Below are 21,079 nucleotides of genomic sequence, written 5' to 3' on the forward strand. Positions count from 1 at the left end.
GACAAGGTTACCTAATTATCTGCATTTTGCCGTTATAGTTTCCTGTGCTTGCTATAGGAAATACCTTAAACACTGCAAATGCTAAGTTCTTCCAGCTACAAGTAATTAGTTATTTAAGAAAATCAGCACATTTGTGGGTCCTTGCTGTAGAAAAAAAATTTCCTATTGATTTCCAAGCTCTTTACAATCATTAATCAATGCTCACCACAATCTCATCATTTTACAGATGGGGAGTGTCATAAATATAAAGGGAAGGGTAAACCCCTTAAAAATCCCTCCTGGCCAGAGGAAATCTCCTCTCACCTGTAAAGGGTTAAGAAGCTAAAGGTAACCTCGCTGGCACCTGACCAAAATGACCAATGAGGAGACAAGATACTTTCAAAAGCTGGGAGGAGGGAGAGAAACAAAGGGTATGTGTCTCTGTCTATATTTTGTCTTTGCCGGGGATAGACCAGGAATGAAGCCTTAGAACTTTTAGTAAGTAATCTAGCTAGGTACGTGTTAGATTATGATTTCTTTAAATGGCTGAGAAAAGAATTGTGCTGAATAGAATAACTATTTCTGTCTGTGTATCTTTTTTGTAACTTAAGGTTTTTGCCTAGAGGGGTTCTCTATGTTTTGAATCTAATTACCCTGTAAGGTATCTACCGTCCTGACTTTACAGGGGTTATATTTTTTTATTATTTCTATTTACTTCTATTTCTATTAAAAGTCTTTTTGTAAGAAAACTGAATGCTTTTTCATTGTTCTCAGATCCAAGGGTTTGGGTCTGTGGTCACCTATGCAAATTGGTGAGGCTTTTTATCCAACATTTCCCTGGAAAGGGGGGGTGCAAGTGTTGGGAGGATTGTTCATCGTTCTTAAGATCCAAGGGTCTGGGTCTGTAGTCACCTAGGCAAATTGGTGAGGCTTTTTACCAAACCTTGTCCAGGAAGTGGGGTGCAAGGTTTTGGGAAGTATTTTGGGGGGAAAGACGTGTCCAAACAGCTCTTCCCCAGTAACCAGTATTTGTTTGGTGGTGGTAGCGGCCAATCCAAGGACAAAAGGGTGGAATATTTTGTACCTTGGGGAAGTTTTGACCTAAGCTGGTAAAGATAAGCTTAGGAGGTTTTTCATGCAGGTCCCCACATCTGTACCCTAGAGTTCAGAGTGGGGGAGGAACCTTGACAGGGAGATTAAGATTTTTAAAGATATTAAGGTGCCTAAAGATGCAAACAGGCATCTAGTGGGATTTTCATGGGAGTTATGCACCTATGTACTTTTGAAAATCCCACTGGGGCCCACATCCACAAAGGTATTTAGGCTCCTAGCTTCCATTGATTAAGGCCCAGGTGTCTATCTGCATCTTTAGGCACCTAACTACCTTTGAAAATCTGTCCCTAAGTGACTTGCCCAAGGGAACACAGTAAATCAGTAGCTGGGTTAGGACTTGAACCAGCAATCCTACTAGTCCACCCTTGTCCCCCACCCAAAAAACCAAGAATGCATATTGTATCTACATATATATATTCAGTATTTTGTTTTGTAAATGTCTGGCTTTGCTTAAATGCAATTTAGATATAATAAAACTTAAAAATGTAGACGGCAAAAGATGTTCACATTCCGAAATTCTTTTCTATAGAGCTCCCCATGTAGATTAACACACAAACACTAATGTCACTTTAAGAAGTGCATAAGAATTATAATTAGAATGTTTGGAATGTCTGGGCCTCTTAAATTAAGTGCTGTAATATCAAATCAGAAACATAAACATGCACCAGCAGGCAAAGGAGAAGAAAAATTGCATTTGCAAAAAAAAAAAAGATATTAAAGCATTCCTACTACTTAGATTGCTTGGAACATGATGCAAAGGTTAGTTTCCCATGCCATCTACAAATAGCAAGCTAGGGTTGGTGTTCTCACCATTCTGAGGTGAGCTGTCATTTCCTTAGAGTGAAATCTTCTGACCCTCTTCCTGCCCACAGAAGTCCCAAAACTACCATGATTCCATTGCACAAGGGCACTGGGAAGCAAAAAGCTACATAGTGCAGCTCTGCAACACACCATGCCTTTGGAGCCATCGCAAAAAAAGACTTTAGGAGACTCCAAGGCTGAGAAAGAACGTGAGCAAATAATGCAAATGCACTGTCTCTTTGCAGCATACTACTACTGCTCTGCTTGGAAAGGATTTCCTCTTCCATGGATGTGCAGAGTCTTTTTTGGGCCATAAGGTTACTCAACTGAAGAGAGAACTCCTCCCCCCATGGGTAGGGATTGAGCCTGGCAGAATTCTATGAAAAATCATCAGGAATTTAAATACCCTGATCTGTGATGTGGGACTGCTCCTGCCTCAGCGCTTCCCCTGGGCTTACAATGAGAAACTCAAGGACTTTTTTCTTTACATACGATGTTCCCTTAATAATGTTAAACCGCTCCTCCCACTGACCAACACCTCTCTGAAGTGACCCATGGTTTATTAATGAAGGCACTAGCTATGTTTATGAGCTCATATGCGTATACTTCTGCCTTCACACCTCATGTATATTTCTGCCATGCGGTGACTGCTTAAGACAGTGTTCACTGCACATAGCTACGATCAAAATCAATTTTGATAAAGAACTAACAAAGCTCATGATCACATTGCACATTGTCTTCAAAGATTTTTGTTTTGTTTTTTACTGAGTTGGGACAAATTAAGTGCCAGAGCAATGGAAGAGTTTTGCATGCTTCAATCAGGGATGAGCTGGACTTATTCAAGATCAAGACCATGTAAAGACTGGTAATCTAGTGATTGTGTTCTGCCATGTAGGAGACCTTCTAGGTTCATTTCCCACTTCTAATTTCTTGCTCTGTGGCTTTGAAGGGGTCGGGAATATTCTTCAGGTAATGTACTGAACTCCTGAGGAAGGCATGTCTTGCATCAGTCAGTAGCCTCAAGAATATTAATGGCTCCCAAAGGAATCCCGGTCATGTTTTAAAAAATGGTGATCATGACATGAACCTCAAGGCTAGGAGGTATATGTCAGAAGGGAAATAAATAAATGGAAGGGTAGGATGTCAGTGGGAGGGGGCGGAGATTAGAGAATGATATTGAAGACTATGAGGGGGATAAATTATAATCCCACAAAACAGACTGAATTTAGCCAGAAGAAACTGTTACAGAATCTATGTAAAAAAATACTATGCTCTTTCAGTCAAAGGGAACCATATAGTATGATCTGAACTTCATTAATGGAGTAAATATTTGGAGAAGACTGAGAGTTCTCAAAATAGTCCACTTACCATCACAGCACGGTGATGTGCACCGACAGGTCAGGCAGTATAGCAAACATGGGAAATTCCTCTGGCATACCATAAACACTAGTGAAATTATTATTATCTTTGACATTTGTTATGTGCACTGCAGTAATGGCATGAAGGCAGGACCCTATCATGCTAGGTGCTGTGCTAACAGATATCAAAATAGAGTCTCGGCCTGAAGCTCTTACAATCTAAGCTGTGCTAAGAGGTGGGGGATACGACAAACAGATGGAGAGACCACAAGGAAACAGTGTGATGGTTGTGTACAGGGGAATAAGCAGCATTCACAGGACACAAGCTGGCTGATCAAATGCTAAAAGGAGCTGATGTTATCTATCTGTTTCTCGCTGACACAGAAAAGATGCATTTGAGCACAGGAGGGAGGTGTTTTTGATTATTTAAAGTGGTGTTGTGCTTGGAAAAACGACACTGTAAAACGGCATTGAGCGCTTCCATCTTTATAACCACCAACCCGGCAAAGACTGCCTGAGATCTGAGATTCAAACTAGGCTCTTTCCTTCTCTCAAATCAACATCAGTAATAAAAGTTCTATAGGCTGAATTAGGCCCTGTTATCACTGGGCAACCCCACTGTTTTCCAATTAAGCCCTTGGTGAGACTTGTGAAATTCCATTGTCTTCAATTAGTTATTACAGATTAAACCATGATTCATTCTGTTGATGTTACACAAGAAGGAATGGAAACCTTACTTTAGTCACTGTCATGTCAGCATCCTTTCGTCTACGAGAGACAGTGGGAATTGCCGTCTATGACGTAGATGGTTTGCAATGTCTCATGTGACTGAATAGTCCAATCCAAGATTTGCATGATCTTTGGCAGTTATTGCAAATGTATGTATCTTGATTGGGAGCTGCTTGCTTCTTACAGGCTCTTTTGTCTTCAAGCTGTAGGAGCCAGCTTCTGTCATGGACTTTGATACCCTGATGGAGACGATGGTGCCACTTTTTATGATCACTTGCCAAGATTTCCCATTGGTCAGGATCAATTCCAAATTCCTTTATCTCTCGCTTGCATTTGTCTTCGTAGTGAAGCTTGGGATGTCCTGTTGTTCTTGTTCCCTCTGATAGCTCCCCATATATCATGTCCTTGGGTATGCATCCGTCTTCCAACCTACTCAGATGGCCCAGCCAGTGCAGTCATCTTTGCTTGAGTAGGGCTGTCACAGCTGGTAAATTTGCCCTTTGAAGAACCTCTGTGTTGGTGACTTTATCCTGCCATTTGGTGCTGAGTATGCAACATAAACAGCATAGGTGGAAACTGTTTAACCTTTTCTCCTGATGAGCATAAGTTGTCCATGTTTCCCCACCATACATGAGAGTGCTGAGGATACAAGTTTGGTACACTAGCATTTTGGTCTTGATCGTAAGCTTTGAGTTGTTCCACACTCTTAGTTAGTCTGCCAAAGGTGATGGCAGCCTCTCCAATGCGAACATTTAGTTCTTCATCCAGTAAGAGGTTGGTGGTCACTGTAGAACCTAAATAGCTGGACTTTCGGACTACTTCTAGCTGGTTTGCATCTAAGGTGATGGAAGGATCTTGTGGAGCTACCTGTCCTAATACAACAGTTTTCTTAATACTGATGGTGAGAGTAAATGCCTGATAAGCACTTGAAAGGTGGCCCATGATTTCCCGTAGTAGATCTTCATCATGGGCTATGCGGGCAGCATAGAATCATAGAATATCAGGGTTGGAAGGGACCCCAGAAGGTCATCTAGTCCAACCCCCTGCTCGAAGCAGGACCAATTCCCAGTTAAATCATCCCAGCCAGGGCTTTGTCAAGCCTGACCTTAAGAACCTCTAAGGAAGGAGATTCTACCACCTCCCTAGGTAACGCATTCCAGTGTTTCACCACCCTCTTAGTGAAAAAGTTTTTCCTAATATCCAATCTAAACCTCCCCCATTGCAACTTGAGACCATTACTCCTCGTTCTGTCATCTGCTACCATTGAGAACAGTCTAGAGCCATCCTCTTTGGAACCCCCTTTCAGGTAGTTGAAAGCAGCTATCAAATCCCCCCTCATTCTTCTCTTCTGCAGACTAAACAATCCCAGCTCCCTCAGCCTTTCCTCATAAGTCATGTGCTCTAGACCCCTAATCATTTTTGTTGCCCTTCGCTGGACTCTCTCCAATTTATCCACATCCTTCTTGTAGTGTGGGGCCCAAAACTGGACACAGTACTCCAGATGAGGCCTCACCAGTGTCGAATAGAGGGGAACGATCACGTCCCTCGATCTGCTCGCTATGCCCCTACTTATACATCCCAAAATGCCATTGGCCTTCTTGGCAACAAGGGCACACTGCTGACTCATATCCAGCTTCTCGTCCACAGTCACCCCTAGGTCCTTTTCCGCAGAACTGCTGCCTAGCCATTCGGTCCCTAGTCTGTAGCGGTGCATTGGATTCTTCCATCCTAAGTGTAGGACCCTGCACTTATCCTTATTGAACCTCATCAGATTTCTTTTGGCCCAATCCTCCAATTTGTCTAGGTCCTTCTGTATCCTATCCCTCCCCTCCAGCGTATCTACCACTCCTCCCAGTTTAGTATCATCCGCAAATTTGCTGAGAGTGCAATCCACACCATCCTCCAGATCATTTATGAAGATATTGAACAAAACCGGCCCCAGGACTGACCCCTGGGGCACTCCACTTGACACCGGCTGCCAACTAGACACGGAGCCATTGATCACTACCCGTTGAGCCCAACAATCTAGCCAGCTTTCTACCCACCTTATAGTGCATTCATCCAGCCCATACTTCCTTAACTTGCTGACAAGAATACTGTGGGAGACCGTGTCAAAAGCTTTGCTAAAGTCAAGAAACAATACATCCACTGCTTTCCCTTCATCCACAGAACCAGTAATCTCATCATAAAAGGCGATTAGATTAGTCAGGCATGACCTTCCCTTGGTGAATCCATGCTGACTGTTCCTGATCACTTTCCTCTCATGTAAGTGCTTCAGGATTGATTCTTTGAGGACCTGCTCCATGATTTTTCCAGGGACTGAGGTGAGGCTGACTGGCCTGTAGTTCCCAGGATCCTCCTTCTTCCCTTTTTTAAAGATTGGCACTACATTAGCCTTTTACCAGCATCATCAGTGAATAGAAGTTACTTTATTAGCACCTTTTTGACGTTGGTCTTTGAGTTAAGTCATGATAGATTGAAGAGATTCCCATCTGATCTTGTGTGGAGATACACTCCATCTTTCATGTACTTAAATGCACAGTTCAAAAGTACTGAGAAGAGGATTCCAAAGAGTGTAGGGGCAAGAACACATCCTTGCTTCACTCAGCTTTTCATCTCAAAGCTGTCTGAAGTGGATCCATCAAACTGGACAGTTGCTTTCATGTTGCTGTGGAATGAACATATAAGACATAACAGGGCTGGTGGGCATCCTATCTTTTCTAGTATTACAAATAGACCTGTTCTGCTGACTGTGTCAAATGCTTTGGTTAGGTCCACAAAGGCAATGTACAATGGTCAGTTTTGCCCTTGGAGTTGACTCAGAGAAAATATGTCTATAGTTGATCTTCCAGCCCTGAATCCGCACTGTGATTCAGGGCAGACACGATTCGTCAGCTGTTGTAGGTGCAATAAGACGACTTTTGGAAGTCAGAGCTACACACACAAGAAAGAAACATCACCAGCGAATCGCTGGACCAAATACAAACTCCACAGGTCACGCCAGAGCTAGATGTGGAGCCCACTGTAGAAGAACTAAGCAAGGTCGTTGATTTGCTATCAAGTGGCAAGAGTCCTGGAAAAGATGGCATCCCAGCAGAAATCCTCAAGTGTGGGAAAGACAACCTACTAGATATCTTCATCAGCTGTTATTTAAATGCTGGAAAGAGGGTGAGGTACCACAAGAGATGCATGATGCAAACATCATCACTCTGTATAACAATGAAAGTGAAAAGGGCAACCGTAACAGCTAAAGGGGTATCTCACTAGCTACTAAGTGTAGCAGGAAAAGCTTTCGCAAGTCATCTTTTAGTCACTAGAGTCAGCAGATATTACTCAAATGTCATATCCCTTGAATGTTATGCAATCTATCGTAGATTCTTACTGTGGTGATAGGAGGATAAATGCAATGAAGATTGTGAGGTGCTCAGATACATGGTCCCCAACATCGCCGTGAGGTCAGGAGGTGCTATTATTCCCATTTTACAGATGGGGAATGGTGTATTAATTTCAATAGAACTACAGCAATTGACACCAGCCGAGGAGCTGGATCATTTGTCCTTGGATGTTTCCTTGGTCTTTTGTTCCATTTTTCTAATCCTTTTTCTCATTATACTGATGTTATATTACCCATCATAGTGTAATGAAGGGCTTCTCTGTGCAACTTACCTACATTCAAAACCCAGGTAGGAGGTAAGTAAAGGCAATTCTGCTATCTTGCATTTTCCTCCCAAGTGTCTAGGTTAGTAATAAGCAGCTTTGTAAGTTAGGCAAAATTTGCATATTGTTAATGCATTAAAGGATTAATCACACACCCCAAAAGGGGAAGAATAACTCCTCTACCTGTCTGTAGCAGGGAAGTGAGAGGATTGATGAGGACAAGAACTAGATAGGCCTCCATCTGCTGGAACAGTGAGATGGGAGGATGGCCCTGTGCAATCAAAAGGCTTACTGGATAGCATGATATATTGAAAGAGAGAAAAACTGGGTGTCATTATTCAAAATAGGTGCTAATTAACACAAGCTCTTCAGGCACTCAAAGGCCATTTGAAAACAGGACTGTACATCTCAAGTTTTCAAAATCTAAGCATTGCAGTCTAGAAGCACAAAGGTAGCATACAGTTCAAACTAGCCACCACGTCTCCACACGGAAATAGAATTCACTGGAACCTCACTGTGACCTGCGGAAAGAGGACTTGTCTGATGTCAACTGAACAGCTTTGAGGCTGTTCCTCAGGAGGAAAAAATGCAGTCCCAATTGACACACTTTGATTCTAAGGTATGCATACCCACACTGTGTGTACACAAAGAGTATTAAACAAGAAATGCATAAGGAATATATGTATATAACATGCTGTATGTATATGTGTATTATCTATAATGAACATTCCATGTTATAGTCACCTTTGTCACTAAAAAATAGTTTTTTGAAATAGACATAGGAAGCTTATTTTCTTGAATCATAAAGAATCTTGGTTTTTTACATATTAGGGCCCAATCTTGCAAGTCTTGGAAGGATCAGGCCCAAAGTAAAAAAAATATGGTTTGAGTGTTGGCCTGCTAAACCCAGGGTGTGAGTTCAATCCTTGAGGGGGCCATCTAGGGATGTGGGGCAAAAATTGGGGATTGGACCTGCTTTGAGCAGGGGGTTGGACTAGATGACCTCCTGAGGTCCCTTCCAACCCTGATATTCTATGATTCTATGAAAATAGACTCATGACTAAATTCATTCAAGTCTTTCTGTGTAGCATGGATTCAACTTCCACTAAATGTTCAGCCCTCTATATGGTAATTATACAAACCCATTGACATCAATGTTACTGCACATGTGAGTAAGTGCTGCAGGATTAGATCATTGTTTCTGGACAAATGAATTTTTGGTTTAGGGCAGCATGATTCCCAACTTCAAAGATCAGCACTGGGCATGTGACCAGATTAAGGAAACAAATATTCCACACAGCATAGTCCACATCTGAAGACAGGAAGTGAGAGCAGAGTTGCCCTAAAGCTGTTGCATACTGTCTGAATTCAAATGTAGAGAGACAAGGTGGGTGAGGTAATATCTTTTATTGGACCAACTTCTTTCTGTTGGTGACAGAGACAAGCTTTCAAGCCACACAGAGCTCTTCTTCAGGTCTGGGAAAGGTTCTCCCAGCGTCAGAGCTAAATGCAAATGTGACATTGGGAGTACCTTTCCCAGACCTGAAGAAGAGCTCTGTGTTGCTCAAAACCTTGTCTCTCTCACTAACAGAAGTTGGTTCAATAAAAGATATTACCTCACCCACCTTGTCTCTCAAATATCATGGGACTGACACGGCTACAACTATACCACATATTCAACTGCAGAAGGTATTCATCTAGTAGTTGATAGTGATAATGCTTGACTCAACAAGACTTGAGAAGGCAGCAAGTAGGACTAAGGGCACGTCTTCACTGGCAACGTTTAACATGGCTTGTGTAGTCGCAGCCCACCTCCATGAGGGGAATCGCTCCCAGAGCTGGGAGCACGGCTCCCAGCGCTGGTGCACTGTCTATACTGGCATGTTACAGGGCTGAAACTTGCAGCACTCGGGGGGGGGGTGTTTTTTCACACCCCTGAGCAAGGAAGTTGCAGCGCTGTAAAGTGCCAGTTTAGACAAGCTCTAAGTGAAGAAGGGGAGATTGTTTAAAAAAAACTATATATTCTACTTCTATATACTGTACCTCTGAAGGGGTGACCACTCTCCATCTGAATGGGTGTATGGTACAGACTGCGAAAGCATACTGATTGCAGAAGCATTTATCTCAGACACTTCTTCACTAAACATATCCGTAACAGATATCCTGAGCACAAAAACAAACAAACTGGAAGTTAAAATAATGCCTGAATATTAATTTTCCTCATATCTCAGTTAATAGAATAATGGAGACATGTTCTAGTAAGAAGACATGCAGATGTTGGTACAAAACCAAATAGTGGGAGAAAACCACAGTCTCACTCATACCCTGTAGTTCCACAGATATTCTTCTGGTCACTTTGCTGTCAATTTCCTAGGTTAAAACTCATTCTCAGGACCAGATGCTCTTCAGCCATGTGTGCTGCTGGGGGGGGGGGGGGGGAAATGGGGGGAGTTGAAATCTGAAGAAGTGGAAGGGGGAAGCAATGACTCTGCTACATGCTACTCTCGCCCTCTGAATCCTCAACATCCCTTCTGTAGGCATACTGTGGAAATGGGGCTTCTCTGGTTCAGAGTAGATGCATGGAGGGTGGGAAGTGCGTACAGTAGGAGGGGACAAATCCGAAGCAGCGATCACTGTACGTCACAAGCTTCCCTCCTATTCTGCCAGATTTCAAAGCAGAAATGCACCCATGAGCTACTGTTGCTCTAAAACACAGGTAGGGAGAGGAAAACAAGGGAGAGCTAACTGCAGAGCTGAACAAAGGGGACCAAGAGAGGACCCACAGAGAGGTTGGCTCTCCATGCTTGTAACTCCAGGATCTATGGGGTTAGCACAATGATAGCTCCAGTAATTAGTGGAGCTGGATATTCTGGATTAATCATCAGAATGTTTTTTATCCACTGTATGGACACAAAATATAGGTCAAATTCTCTGCTGGTATATATCAATGTAGGGGAGAAATGCTAATTTACACTAGCTGAGGCTCTGGTCCTGGGTATCTATTAGACTCCTGTACCTATACATTACCAGGGAGTAATAGCCAAACTAAAAACGGGTTTTCTCCATGTTGGTTTCAGATCAGAAGCCTCTTGGATTTCATAACTAGTTTTGAGAGCTTGGTTATTAATTCAGAAGGACATCTTTACACACGCATCCAAAAAAACACCTGAGTCCCCTCTCTGTGCAATACATGCAAGAAACATTTAATCCTTTCAATCTGGCATTAGATCTGCATTATAAATGATACCTCATATTGTCCACGGGCTCATTCTCTTCCTCTGAACTAATCTGCATAGAAAACATTTCTTCATCTTCTGACGTGTCTTCTCTTTTTAAACTGTCAAGTTTATGGGTAGATTTCCTCCTCCTCTTCCTTCTTTTCTTCACAGAGACACAAATCGAGGAGCTTTCTATAGCAGACTGGGAAGCAAGACTGGGGATTGATACCTGTGAGGATCCAGTGGATTCCAGATTCCTCACCCTGTCTATCAAGTTCCTCTTCAGCTGTGATTCCATCAGAGCAGCTCCCTCTGATAGAATGGGGGATGTAGCGAGGTGGTAAGGAATTACCTCCTGAAGACAAAGAAATCAAAAACAGGGGATATATTATTCCCCCCCACAGTCAAAAATATAGGTCTAGCATCTGAGCCGAATGGTCTCTGTCCATTAACCCAACTGACTATCAAAACAACTCAGGCCCAGAGTGCCCCTTCCCCATGTGGGCTCTCTAGGCTTCAAGCCAGGGGGAACTGTTTTCAGGGTGGCAGCTCCTAGAGGAAGCCAGGGAGGGTACCTGCACTAAGGGGTTCTTCTATATAGCTAATACTGGCCCATCAGTAGCTCTAGTCTCTAGCCAGTTGATACTAGATATAAGCCAGAACCAGAAGACTGGGTCCAAACAACATAGAATTTTGGAGTAAATCTGATCCATCTTAATGGCTCAGCAACCTCTGTCTCTCTAATAGACCTGAACCAGAATCCTAGATCCAAACCTCCGCAGACTCTGCTCTGGATCCATACCCAAAGCTTGTGGTTCAGGCCCATCTCAAATGTTAACACATCAGAATAGAGACATTGGGCTAGACTGTGCCAGGCCCCAGCATGGATGCAAGGAGAGGCCTGAGAAGCCTCCCCACACTGTCCCACCCAGAGGCACAATTACTGTCCCTACACTCCCTGAACACAGAGACTGTTTCTGCCGTGTGCCCCAACAAGCTGTAGTCTCCCTGCAGGGCTAAAGGAGGGCAGGAAGGGAGGAGGCAGAGCCACACCCACCCAACAAAAGGCTCATGGAACTACCCAGGTGCACAGCAGAGCATATGCTGCACCCTGGAAGGTACATTCACTTCCACACTCAGTGAGGGCTCTCCCTTGTAACATAATTGTTCCTTTCGCTTTTCACACAACTTGAACATAAAGTAGGTGACTGCTTAGGTTCCAACTGAATGGGAGCTTCGCAGGCACTGTGCACATCCCAGGGCAGAATTCAGTGTTTATTAAGTGATGGAACCACTATTTCTTAAGTGAAGATTCATAACTTACGTCCTGGTCATGCCCCCGTGATCTGCGTGCAGATCACACCACTCTCAGGAAACAGTAGGCTAGTAACCTCTGCATCAGTGACAGGTATGACTTGAATCACACAATGTCAAGATTTCATGGAGACCAGAAATTTCCCAAAGATTCTGTTTATGAGGTGGTTATATACACTAAATAATATAATATACACACCCCAGTTTATTCTGTATTTTATCTAAAACACGTGGAAAGTTTCCTAGCAATCTTCTTTATCTGGAAATGATTGCTACCATCTAACATATTTAGATGTAAAGACATGGGGAGAAAAATTGTTCATGGATGCAATTCTTAACTGAAGTCAATGGGACTGAACTGGTGCATCAGGGTTTAAAATTTTTCTCATGCTGGAAAATCAAAACAATTGTTGTATACTCCTAAAGCAAATACCTTTAAAAGGTTTCCCCTTCTCTACCTTGTGGGAAGTGTCATCAACATTAGTGTGGGCCTCATTTAAACTGCATAGCCGTTAATCACAGAGTCTCACAACAGGTAGTTGTATATTTAAGTAGTATTCAGTGTGAGTAATGGGTGCAGAATCATACCTTTAATGAGTAACGAACACTTTAAGACCAAATGTTTAAAAGGACACATGCACTTTTGCATAAGCACAATGCTCAGTGCACACACACAAATCAGAGATTTGTGCAAGCATAGGCCTAGGCAGTGTAAATCACTGATTTACAAGTGTGCATTAGGCAATGTATTTACAGATATTTGGAGTGTGTTAAAGTGGGTGTATTTTTGTACTTGTGTGAGCATACACACACACACATATATATATGTGTGTGTATATATATATATATATATATATATATATATGTGTGTGTGTAAATATATATATATATATATATATATATATATATATATATATATTTGGGCCATACTTGTTATTTGACAATGGGCTATGCCAAGCTGTCAAAATTTAAACCTGAAATGCTAATTTAATCCAGTACCAAACTCCTCTATGAGTTGCTGTGCATTTTTCTATCAGAATGATACAGTTACCCATACACTAGATAGAGGCATATTTTTAAACAAAAGCCCTAAATTCAAAATCGCTGCCACAGTGTATGCACCAGAATTTTGACAAATGAAAATTATCTCTTGACATTACCTGATCATTGTCCATTTCCTGTACAAAAAATGCCTCTCCGTTGTCCCCTAGTTTCATGTGCAAATCTACAGATTCTCCATTAATTTCTATGTCAACCTTGGGGGAAAAAACAAAACAATAAAAATAAAGTAATCTTAGGTACAGAGGAACTGCCATATCAAGTCCATCTATTGTTCTAGCCTGTCCTGGACATTGGTCAGATGCTTCAGAGGAAGGTGAAAGAAACCTATAGTAAATAATTATGGAGAAAGCTGCCTATTGGGGTAGTATCTTGCTAACCTCTGTCAGTTAATGGTTGACTTGCACCCTGAATCATGAAGGTTTTTATCCCATATTAAAAAAATTCTGTATTTTATCTAATGTAACTGTAGATGTTGCATTAGCCACATAAATTTCTAATCTCTTTTAAATCCTACTGAGCTCTTGACCTCAGTGATATCTTGTCATCAAAAAGTATCACAGACAAATTGTACATTGAGTGAAAATGTATTTCCTTTTATCAGTTGTAAATATATTGCCTTTCAAGTTCATTAAATGCCCCCTGTCCTGCCACTATGATAAAGGAGAAATAGGAAAACCTGATTTGCCATCTCCATACCATTCATTGTTTAATCATTGTCATATCCCCTTTCTAAATAGCCCCAATCTTTTCAATCTCTCCTGCATGCCAGAAGTATCGCTATGCCTCTAATCATTTCAGTCACCCATTCTATTTGTTATATCATTTTTGAGATTAGGGTGACCATAACTGAACACAGTATTTCAGGCCAGGGCGCCCAACTGATTTACATAAAGGCATTATCCAATATTATTTTCTACCCACTCTTTATACACATCTTCCCTTTTGACTCAGAAAAGTAGTGAGCAATAGTTTTCACTCAGCTATCCAAATGACACTCAGGTCTGTTTCCTGAGCGATTACAGTTAACTTAGAACCCAAAATGTGTATAAGTAGTACAGATTATTCTCCCAAATCATCATGCATTTGACACCAGTGGCTTTCATTTGACATGAGGCTGCCAGTTCTTCTAGCTTTGTAGGTTCCTCTGAAGTCCCTGACAGTCTTCTCTAGCTTTGAATAACCTAAATAATTTTGTCATCTACAAATTTTACTACCTCACCATTCACACCTTTTTCCAGGTCATTAATAAACATGATGAACTACAAGGCCCTAGTGTAAAACCATGAGAACTTAATGTTAACATAGGTCTGTACTGTCAACCTTTTGTCATATTGAAAAGGAATTTTGCAACAATTATGGAAAGTATTTCATCATGAGCATGTATAGATTATTATTTAACAGAAACTACAGCAAAACTTTAAAATTTAGCTATAATGAGAGGAATCTTGAGATGTACCGTAATTAAAATATTTGTCAAGATTCCAACACTATCCTATAAATATCATCAAGTTAAATAACATAAGCCATAGTTATATCTTGTGAAATTCCAAGTAAAAGTCTAAATATAGACATGGAAACTGTATTTTCAGTCAATAAATTTGCCTAACTGTAGTTTGGTTCGCAATTATTATGATCAACTGTCTACACATTATGCATTAAAATAACGTTATCAGTATCAACAATTTTAACTGAACCTTGAAAATACAATTTAGGCTCTTTATAAAGACCATCTAATGAAAGCTTTGACTGCTACATTGTAACATCTTCTGTACCTACATGCAATGAGTTCACACACTGAGAAAACAAGAGAAAAGTAACAAGATTTCTGTTTTCTTACCACTTTCTCTCTAGAACGCAGAACCCCCATTTTCCCAAAGCGCACATGGAAAGGGGAACACTGAAGATTTCCATCTGGCTGACGTACAACAATTATATCAATACACCCAGATAGCGTGGCAGGATTTAATCCCTTGTAGAGCTCCTTCACAGTAACAAATACTTGGCCTGCTAACTGCCCAACGTAATTCATGGTTTGTGCCTGGAAAGAAGCATACAGAAGATTCATGTAGTCAACAAAATCTATGGTATTGTCAAGACTTCTGAACAATCCAGAAACCTTTACATTCCAGCAATGGGTTATTTTCATGTTAGAAAAGAAATGATTTCATGCAGAATGAGAATACCCAGTCTAATTTATTTACAGTGGCTGTACTTTTGAACAGACACTAAAAAACAAAGTACAGCTCAGAGTTATAACTACTTCCAAAACTCCAGAGAACAGCTGTGTTCTAAACCACAGTCAGACTTTGAGACTCTGCAACTCCCAAATATTGCTCCAACTGTATCTAAATTGACAAGCTTTTTTTGTTCCATATCCCTCCTCCACAACATCACTTTCTTTTGTTTTCAATATTGAGTATGCCTTGCCTGTATAGTTGGTCTGGGCAAGTGGGTTGCCCCTCAGCTGGTCCAATTCTCCCACCACCATTTAAGTCAAGAGCAAATCTCCCACTCCAGTACAAAGGGAGAGAGAGAAACTTCATAAGACTTTTCCTGTCAAAAAAATGGTATGTGATCATGTAATTGGATGTTTTTCTAAAAGATCTGCTCTAGCAATTATTTTGGGGATGTTCTTTGCCCTGCGTTATACACGAGGTCAGACTAGATGATCACAATGGTCCCTTCTGACTTTGAAATATGAATTAAACACTATATCATAATGCACACATACTAGGGGACCCAGCCTGTTATGCACCCACTTTAGGGTATTTTCATCTAAACAGCACCCCTAATTTCTTATGAGAGCATCATGTGGGACTGTGTCAAAAGCCTTACGTTCCAGGTATCAAAGTTAGGTGGACTGGTCTACAATTTCTGGGTCCTCTTTTTTTGAAAATAGTACAGTTTGTGCTCTTCCCTAGTCCTCTGGGACCTCACCTGCCCTCCAACCATTCTTGAAGATAACCACTAATGATTCAGGGATTACTTCAGCTAGTTCCTTGAGTACTGGAGGGTGAATTTCATCTGGCCCGTCTTACTTAAATACACCTAACTTATCTAAATATTCTTTAACCTGTTTTTCCCTATTCTGGCCCAAGAATCTTCCCCCTTGTGTTAATACTAATTGTCTTAAGCATCTGGTCACATTTAACCTTTCTAGCGAAGACTGAAGCAAAAAAGGCATTAAACATCTCAGCCTTCTCTGCATCACCTGTTATTTGCTCTCCTTCCCCATTAAATAATAGACCTAGATTTCCTTCCTCTTTCTCTTACACCTAATATATTTATAGAACCTCTTTTTATTGCCCTTTATTTCCCTTGCTAGGTGAAACATATTTTGTGCCTTCGCCTTTCTAATTTTGTCTCTGTATGCTTGTGCTATTCTTTATACTCATCCTTTGCAATCTGTCCATGTCTCCACGTTTTGTATGATTCCTTTTAGATTTTCAGGTCATCAGAGATCTCCTCCACAGCATGTGCAAATTGAGATTTTTCAGGTTTCATCCGATGAAGTGAGCTGTAGCTCACGAAAGCTCATGCTCAAATAAATTGGTTAGTCTCTAAGGTGCCACAAGTACTCCTTTTCTTTTTGAGATTTTTCAGAGGATTATAACTTGATCAAATTTTGGTGGATTTCACAGGGACAGCAAAAGGCAAATCCCTAACAAAAAGGTCACCAACTTGCCAAATTTCAAGTCCCTGTTCCAAAGAATGTGGATACTACAGCTTTTCAAAGGAGAGGTTGTCAGCATTTTTAACATGGGCAAAACAGTGTATTTTTCACTAACTTCATTCTTGGAAATGGCTGAAGTGTTTCATCTGAAATTTTCCATAAAATTTCAGCGCATGGCCAATATCCAGCATAGAAAACCTTGTCTCAAAAGGTTGAAGTCTGGCAAAGTTATAAGCAACTGAAAACAGGATCTTATAATGGGAAGTTTGGGGAACCTGAGCACGAATGTAGCATAATTAATAATATATGGATGTTTGTAATTAAGTAATGGGTTCATGGTGCGAAAATTTTCAAAGAGGAACACAAATCCACATGGTGTACCAATGAATGCAGGAATGACCACTGGAGCTTTGAGTTAGCTGAAAGAGGTATACAAACATATGCAGAGAGCTCACTAATCTTCATGAATATGAAATGTCTCCTGTTCATTATTTATACTGCTAAATTCAGGGAACACATTGTATTTAGAAAACATGTTCCTGATTAACTCATTTTAACGAGAAATATTCACTAACTGGTGCATAGGAGTAAAACCTTCTATTATCAAGAAAGGGAGACAAACCACTCTCCCTCTATGGGCTCTTTGATTACACAAGCATCTGGCTGAATGCACCTTTGAGGGGCAGCAGTATCCTAGTGCAGCTAGAGCTCTGGGAACAGACTGCTGCTTTGGAAATACTACCGTTGTTTCTACTTGGGGATTTAAAAAAAAAAAGATACGATCTAGTAAGAAACAGATTTTATTTTCAGCTCAAACAAATGTAAAGGTTGTTACAATTGGGCCCAACACATCATGTCCCTGATTCACCCCAGTCTATGCCTGATACTGTCATAGGACCTGGCAGAGTCCCGCAGCAACAGAATGTCTAATAGGTGAGTGGTTGCAAAGAAGCCACAAACTCTCCTCACATGAGAGGGAACCTGGGGGGGCCAGCACAGTCCCAATGATGCCAGCCAGGGAAGAGGACTGGGAATGGCTGATTCAGTGCATCCCCTCAGCAGTTTATACCAGTGGGGCTCCTAAGCAGCTATGAGAAGATTTTAAAATAGCCCTCACCCAGCACAAATCACAGCAACACAGCCTGTCCTCAGAATGAAGCCCTCTGAGAGTGCAGAGAGTCAAGGTGCAGTTTGCACCCCTCTGCTCCAGCTTAGATGACTTTAGCCCCTCAATAATGCCTTTGCCTCTAGTGCTTTGTTCATTTGTTTAATGTACACTAGGGGTGGCCAACCTGTGGCTCCGGAGCCACATGCGGCTCTTCAGAAGTTAATATGCGGCTCCTTGTATAGGCACTGACTCCGGGGCTGCAGCTACAGGCGCCAACTTTCCAATGTGCCGGAGGGTGCTCACTGCTCACCCCTGGCTCTGCCACAGGCCCTGCCCCCACTCTACCCCTTCCCGTCCCCTCCCCTGAGCCTGCCATGCCCTCGCTCCTCCCACTACCCCCCAGAACCTCCTGCACACCACGAAACAGCCGATTAGGAGGTGCAGGAAGGGAGTGGGAGGTGCTGATCAGCAGGGCTGCCAGTGGGTGGGAGGCACTGGGAGTGGGGATGAGGAACTGATGGGGGGCTGCTGGTGTATTACTGTGGCTCTTTGGCAATGTACATTGGTAAATTCTGGCTCCTTTGCAGGCTCAGGTTGGACACCCCTGATGTACAACATTCCCTGACCATGAGGAAATCCTCTTCCATCTTTATGTGTATTTTCATACATCCTCATTCATTTCCAAAATGAAGTCCAGGCAAACTGGATCTGATACTTTTTAAACTGCTGGCCACCAGCTAGAGCTGATGAAAACTATGGAAAAGTTTTGGGATTGTTTCAAACTTCTAACAAATGCTGTAGTGGTTGTACGTTCAGGGCATGAAAGGGGCACAAGGCTATTTACAGCATTAAGTAATTCAGAATTCTGACTGAGATTCCCAACCACATTTAATTTTTAAAGAGCAATACAACCAAGAGTTATATTCTGGGGCCAGGGTCAGTTCCAGAGAACGTCAGCATTCCAGGAAACATTCCTCAATTCCCAAGGAGGCTGCACGTGGGCTTGACCATGTATTTTACTCCAGTTGCTCCAAAAAGTCTTTTACTCGCTATCCAGGCAGCAGTTCCAAGAACAAACAACTTCAAGCTCAGGGGATATAACCCTTAGTATTCCTCACACTGAATTTAGTGGCCCTCTGACCTCCATAAGAACACACTGTACAAAGACATAATCTTTCTCTGTATGGTAGTGGATGTCATAGCATATGAAAATATTGTTGCTACTGGGAAAATATAAAGCCATTCCGCTCCAAGCTCATTAAAAAAATCAAAGAGAAATTATGCTGACTATCTGCACTGCTTCTGTTAGAATTTCCCAATTTCTGTCATTTTGTTCTTTGTACTGAACTAGAATGTACCGGCAGATCTGTACCTTGGGACAACAACATGTAGCTACAATGAAAATAAAAGCACTTAGCCAACTTTTCCGACTACCTGGTATCATTTTCAACCTGAAGAAACATGAGCCTAATTCTGAAAGCTGCTGAGCATTGTCATCTCGCTTTGACTGTAAGGCACATTCAGCATTTTGCATTGCAAAACTGGCATCCCAATGAAGACACCTTTTTTGAATAGGTCAAAAACAAATGGTTAGCTGTCATATTAAATATTTTAGTAACCTACACCAGGCTGATCTATGTAAGCCACCACCACCACCTCCTCGTTTAAATCTCTTCTAAAAGTTCACTTCTCCCACGTGCCCACAATAACTAAGTTCACTGTCTTAAATCTTTTTTCTCCGTTTTATATATAAATAACTATAACTATAAAATGAAACCTTTAAAAGGAGCCACCATAATGTCCACATACTTTTAACTGAATTACTTTATAACCATGTTCCTGTATCCTTCCTGTGACCCCAATTCCCCACCATACTGTTCTTCACCCTCACTCATTGGGTCACATCAAAATGTAGATTGTAAAGTCTTTTGAGCAGGACTTCTGTTACTTCTGTAAGGGGGCCTAGCACATCTTCGGCCGTTCTCAAATAATGGATGGGATTTTTCAAAAGCACACAAATCACTTAAGAATACGAGTCCCATTAACTTTCAATGGGAGTTGTGCTCCTAAGTCACTTGGTGCTTTCTGAAAATCCCATGCAATAATAACTTTGATAACATTGTGCCGGTACCAGGGTTCTGAGGCTCTTACCACCACCTGCACTTAGCGCAAAGTAGTTTTATCTATGCAGGCTGTGGATTAGCTCCCTGAAACTAATAACCTCTGGCAGCACAAGCACTACCTTCCAGGCCTCCACAGACCTCACTCTCTCTGTACAGGTAGTGATAGGCACACACAAAGTCCTCTGGGCGTTCCCTGTAGTGTCCAGCCCCTTATCTAATGAACACTCATAGAATTATCAGGCCTGCTGTTCCCAAAGGAACAGTACACACCAGCTTGTAAGAGTCAACTCCTGACCAGTAATTTGCTTAACACCAAAGCACTTAGCTATATTTATAGTGAGCACAAGGATAAGTTTATCAAAAAAAAGAGATTCAGTGAATAAGAATATTGGGAACAAATGGTTACATATAAAAACACAATCATAACATGCTTTCTAGAGACTAAACTTAGCTAACAGGTTAACCTCCTCTCTAAAGAAGCTTATCTCACCCAAAGTTCTTTTCACCGTTTTCAGCTAACTCTAGTTGAGACCACTTTTTCACGAAGCAAGTCTGCCATCCATTTACTTCCTACGTAAGGAATGCCCAGGCATCTCCTTTGTATCCCCAAATATACTCAAGTAAACCTTTCATATGCACCTCGAGATAAGGTTCTCTTCCCCTGCTGTGTTCCTCTTCCTGTTAGTTTATTTTGGAAGTTCCTTTTTACAATTCTTCATTTGCATTCAGTTCAGATTGGTGATAAGGGACCAATTGTGAATGGGGCAATAGCCATTTTATACATAGTGTGACAGAGTTCCTCCTCTGCCTTGGTGGGTCCTGCGCTTATTGACGGATTTTCTCGCCTCAGAGGTTCACGGCAGCCCTCAGATTGGCCACTTTTGTGGCTCAAATCTGCCATTCACTCAGTTGTCTTTTCCCCATGCTGGCCAGTGATGAGGCTA

General features: G+C 41.7%; 1 protein-coding gene across 3 annotated transcripts in view; it reads right to left on the reverse strand.

The window, feature by feature from the left end:
• LPIN1 (lipin 1) overlaps positions 1–21,079 on the reverse strand; it is a 104,328-nt gene that overhangs the window by 33,087 nt on the left and 50,162 nt on the right. For 2 of the 3 annotated variants that reach the window (XM_074947643.1, XM_074947642.1), the window contains exons 2-5: positions 15,069–15,269; positions 13,330–13,425; positions 10,885–11,210; positions 9,681–9,800 (exon numbers count right to left, since the gene is read on the reverse strand). In XM_074947643.1, the coding sequence (XP_074803744.1) occupies positions 9,681–9,800; positions 10,885–11,210; positions 13,330–13,425; positions 15,069–15,269 (743 nt within the window). Of the gene's footprint in view, positions 1–7,820; positions 7,929–9,680; positions 9,801–10,884; positions 11,211–13,329; positions 13,426–15,068; positions 15,270–21,079 lie in introns of all 3 variants that reach the window. The other variant, XM_074947644.1, reaches the window with a different exon arrangement.

This window comes from Natator depressus, chromosome 3 (genome assembly GCF_965152275.1).
Source record: "Natator depressus isolate rNatDep1 chromosome 3, rNatDep2.hap1, whole genome shotgun sequence".
Lineage (NCBI taxonomy): Eukaryota > Metazoa > Chordata > Testudines > Cheloniidae > Natator > Natator depressus.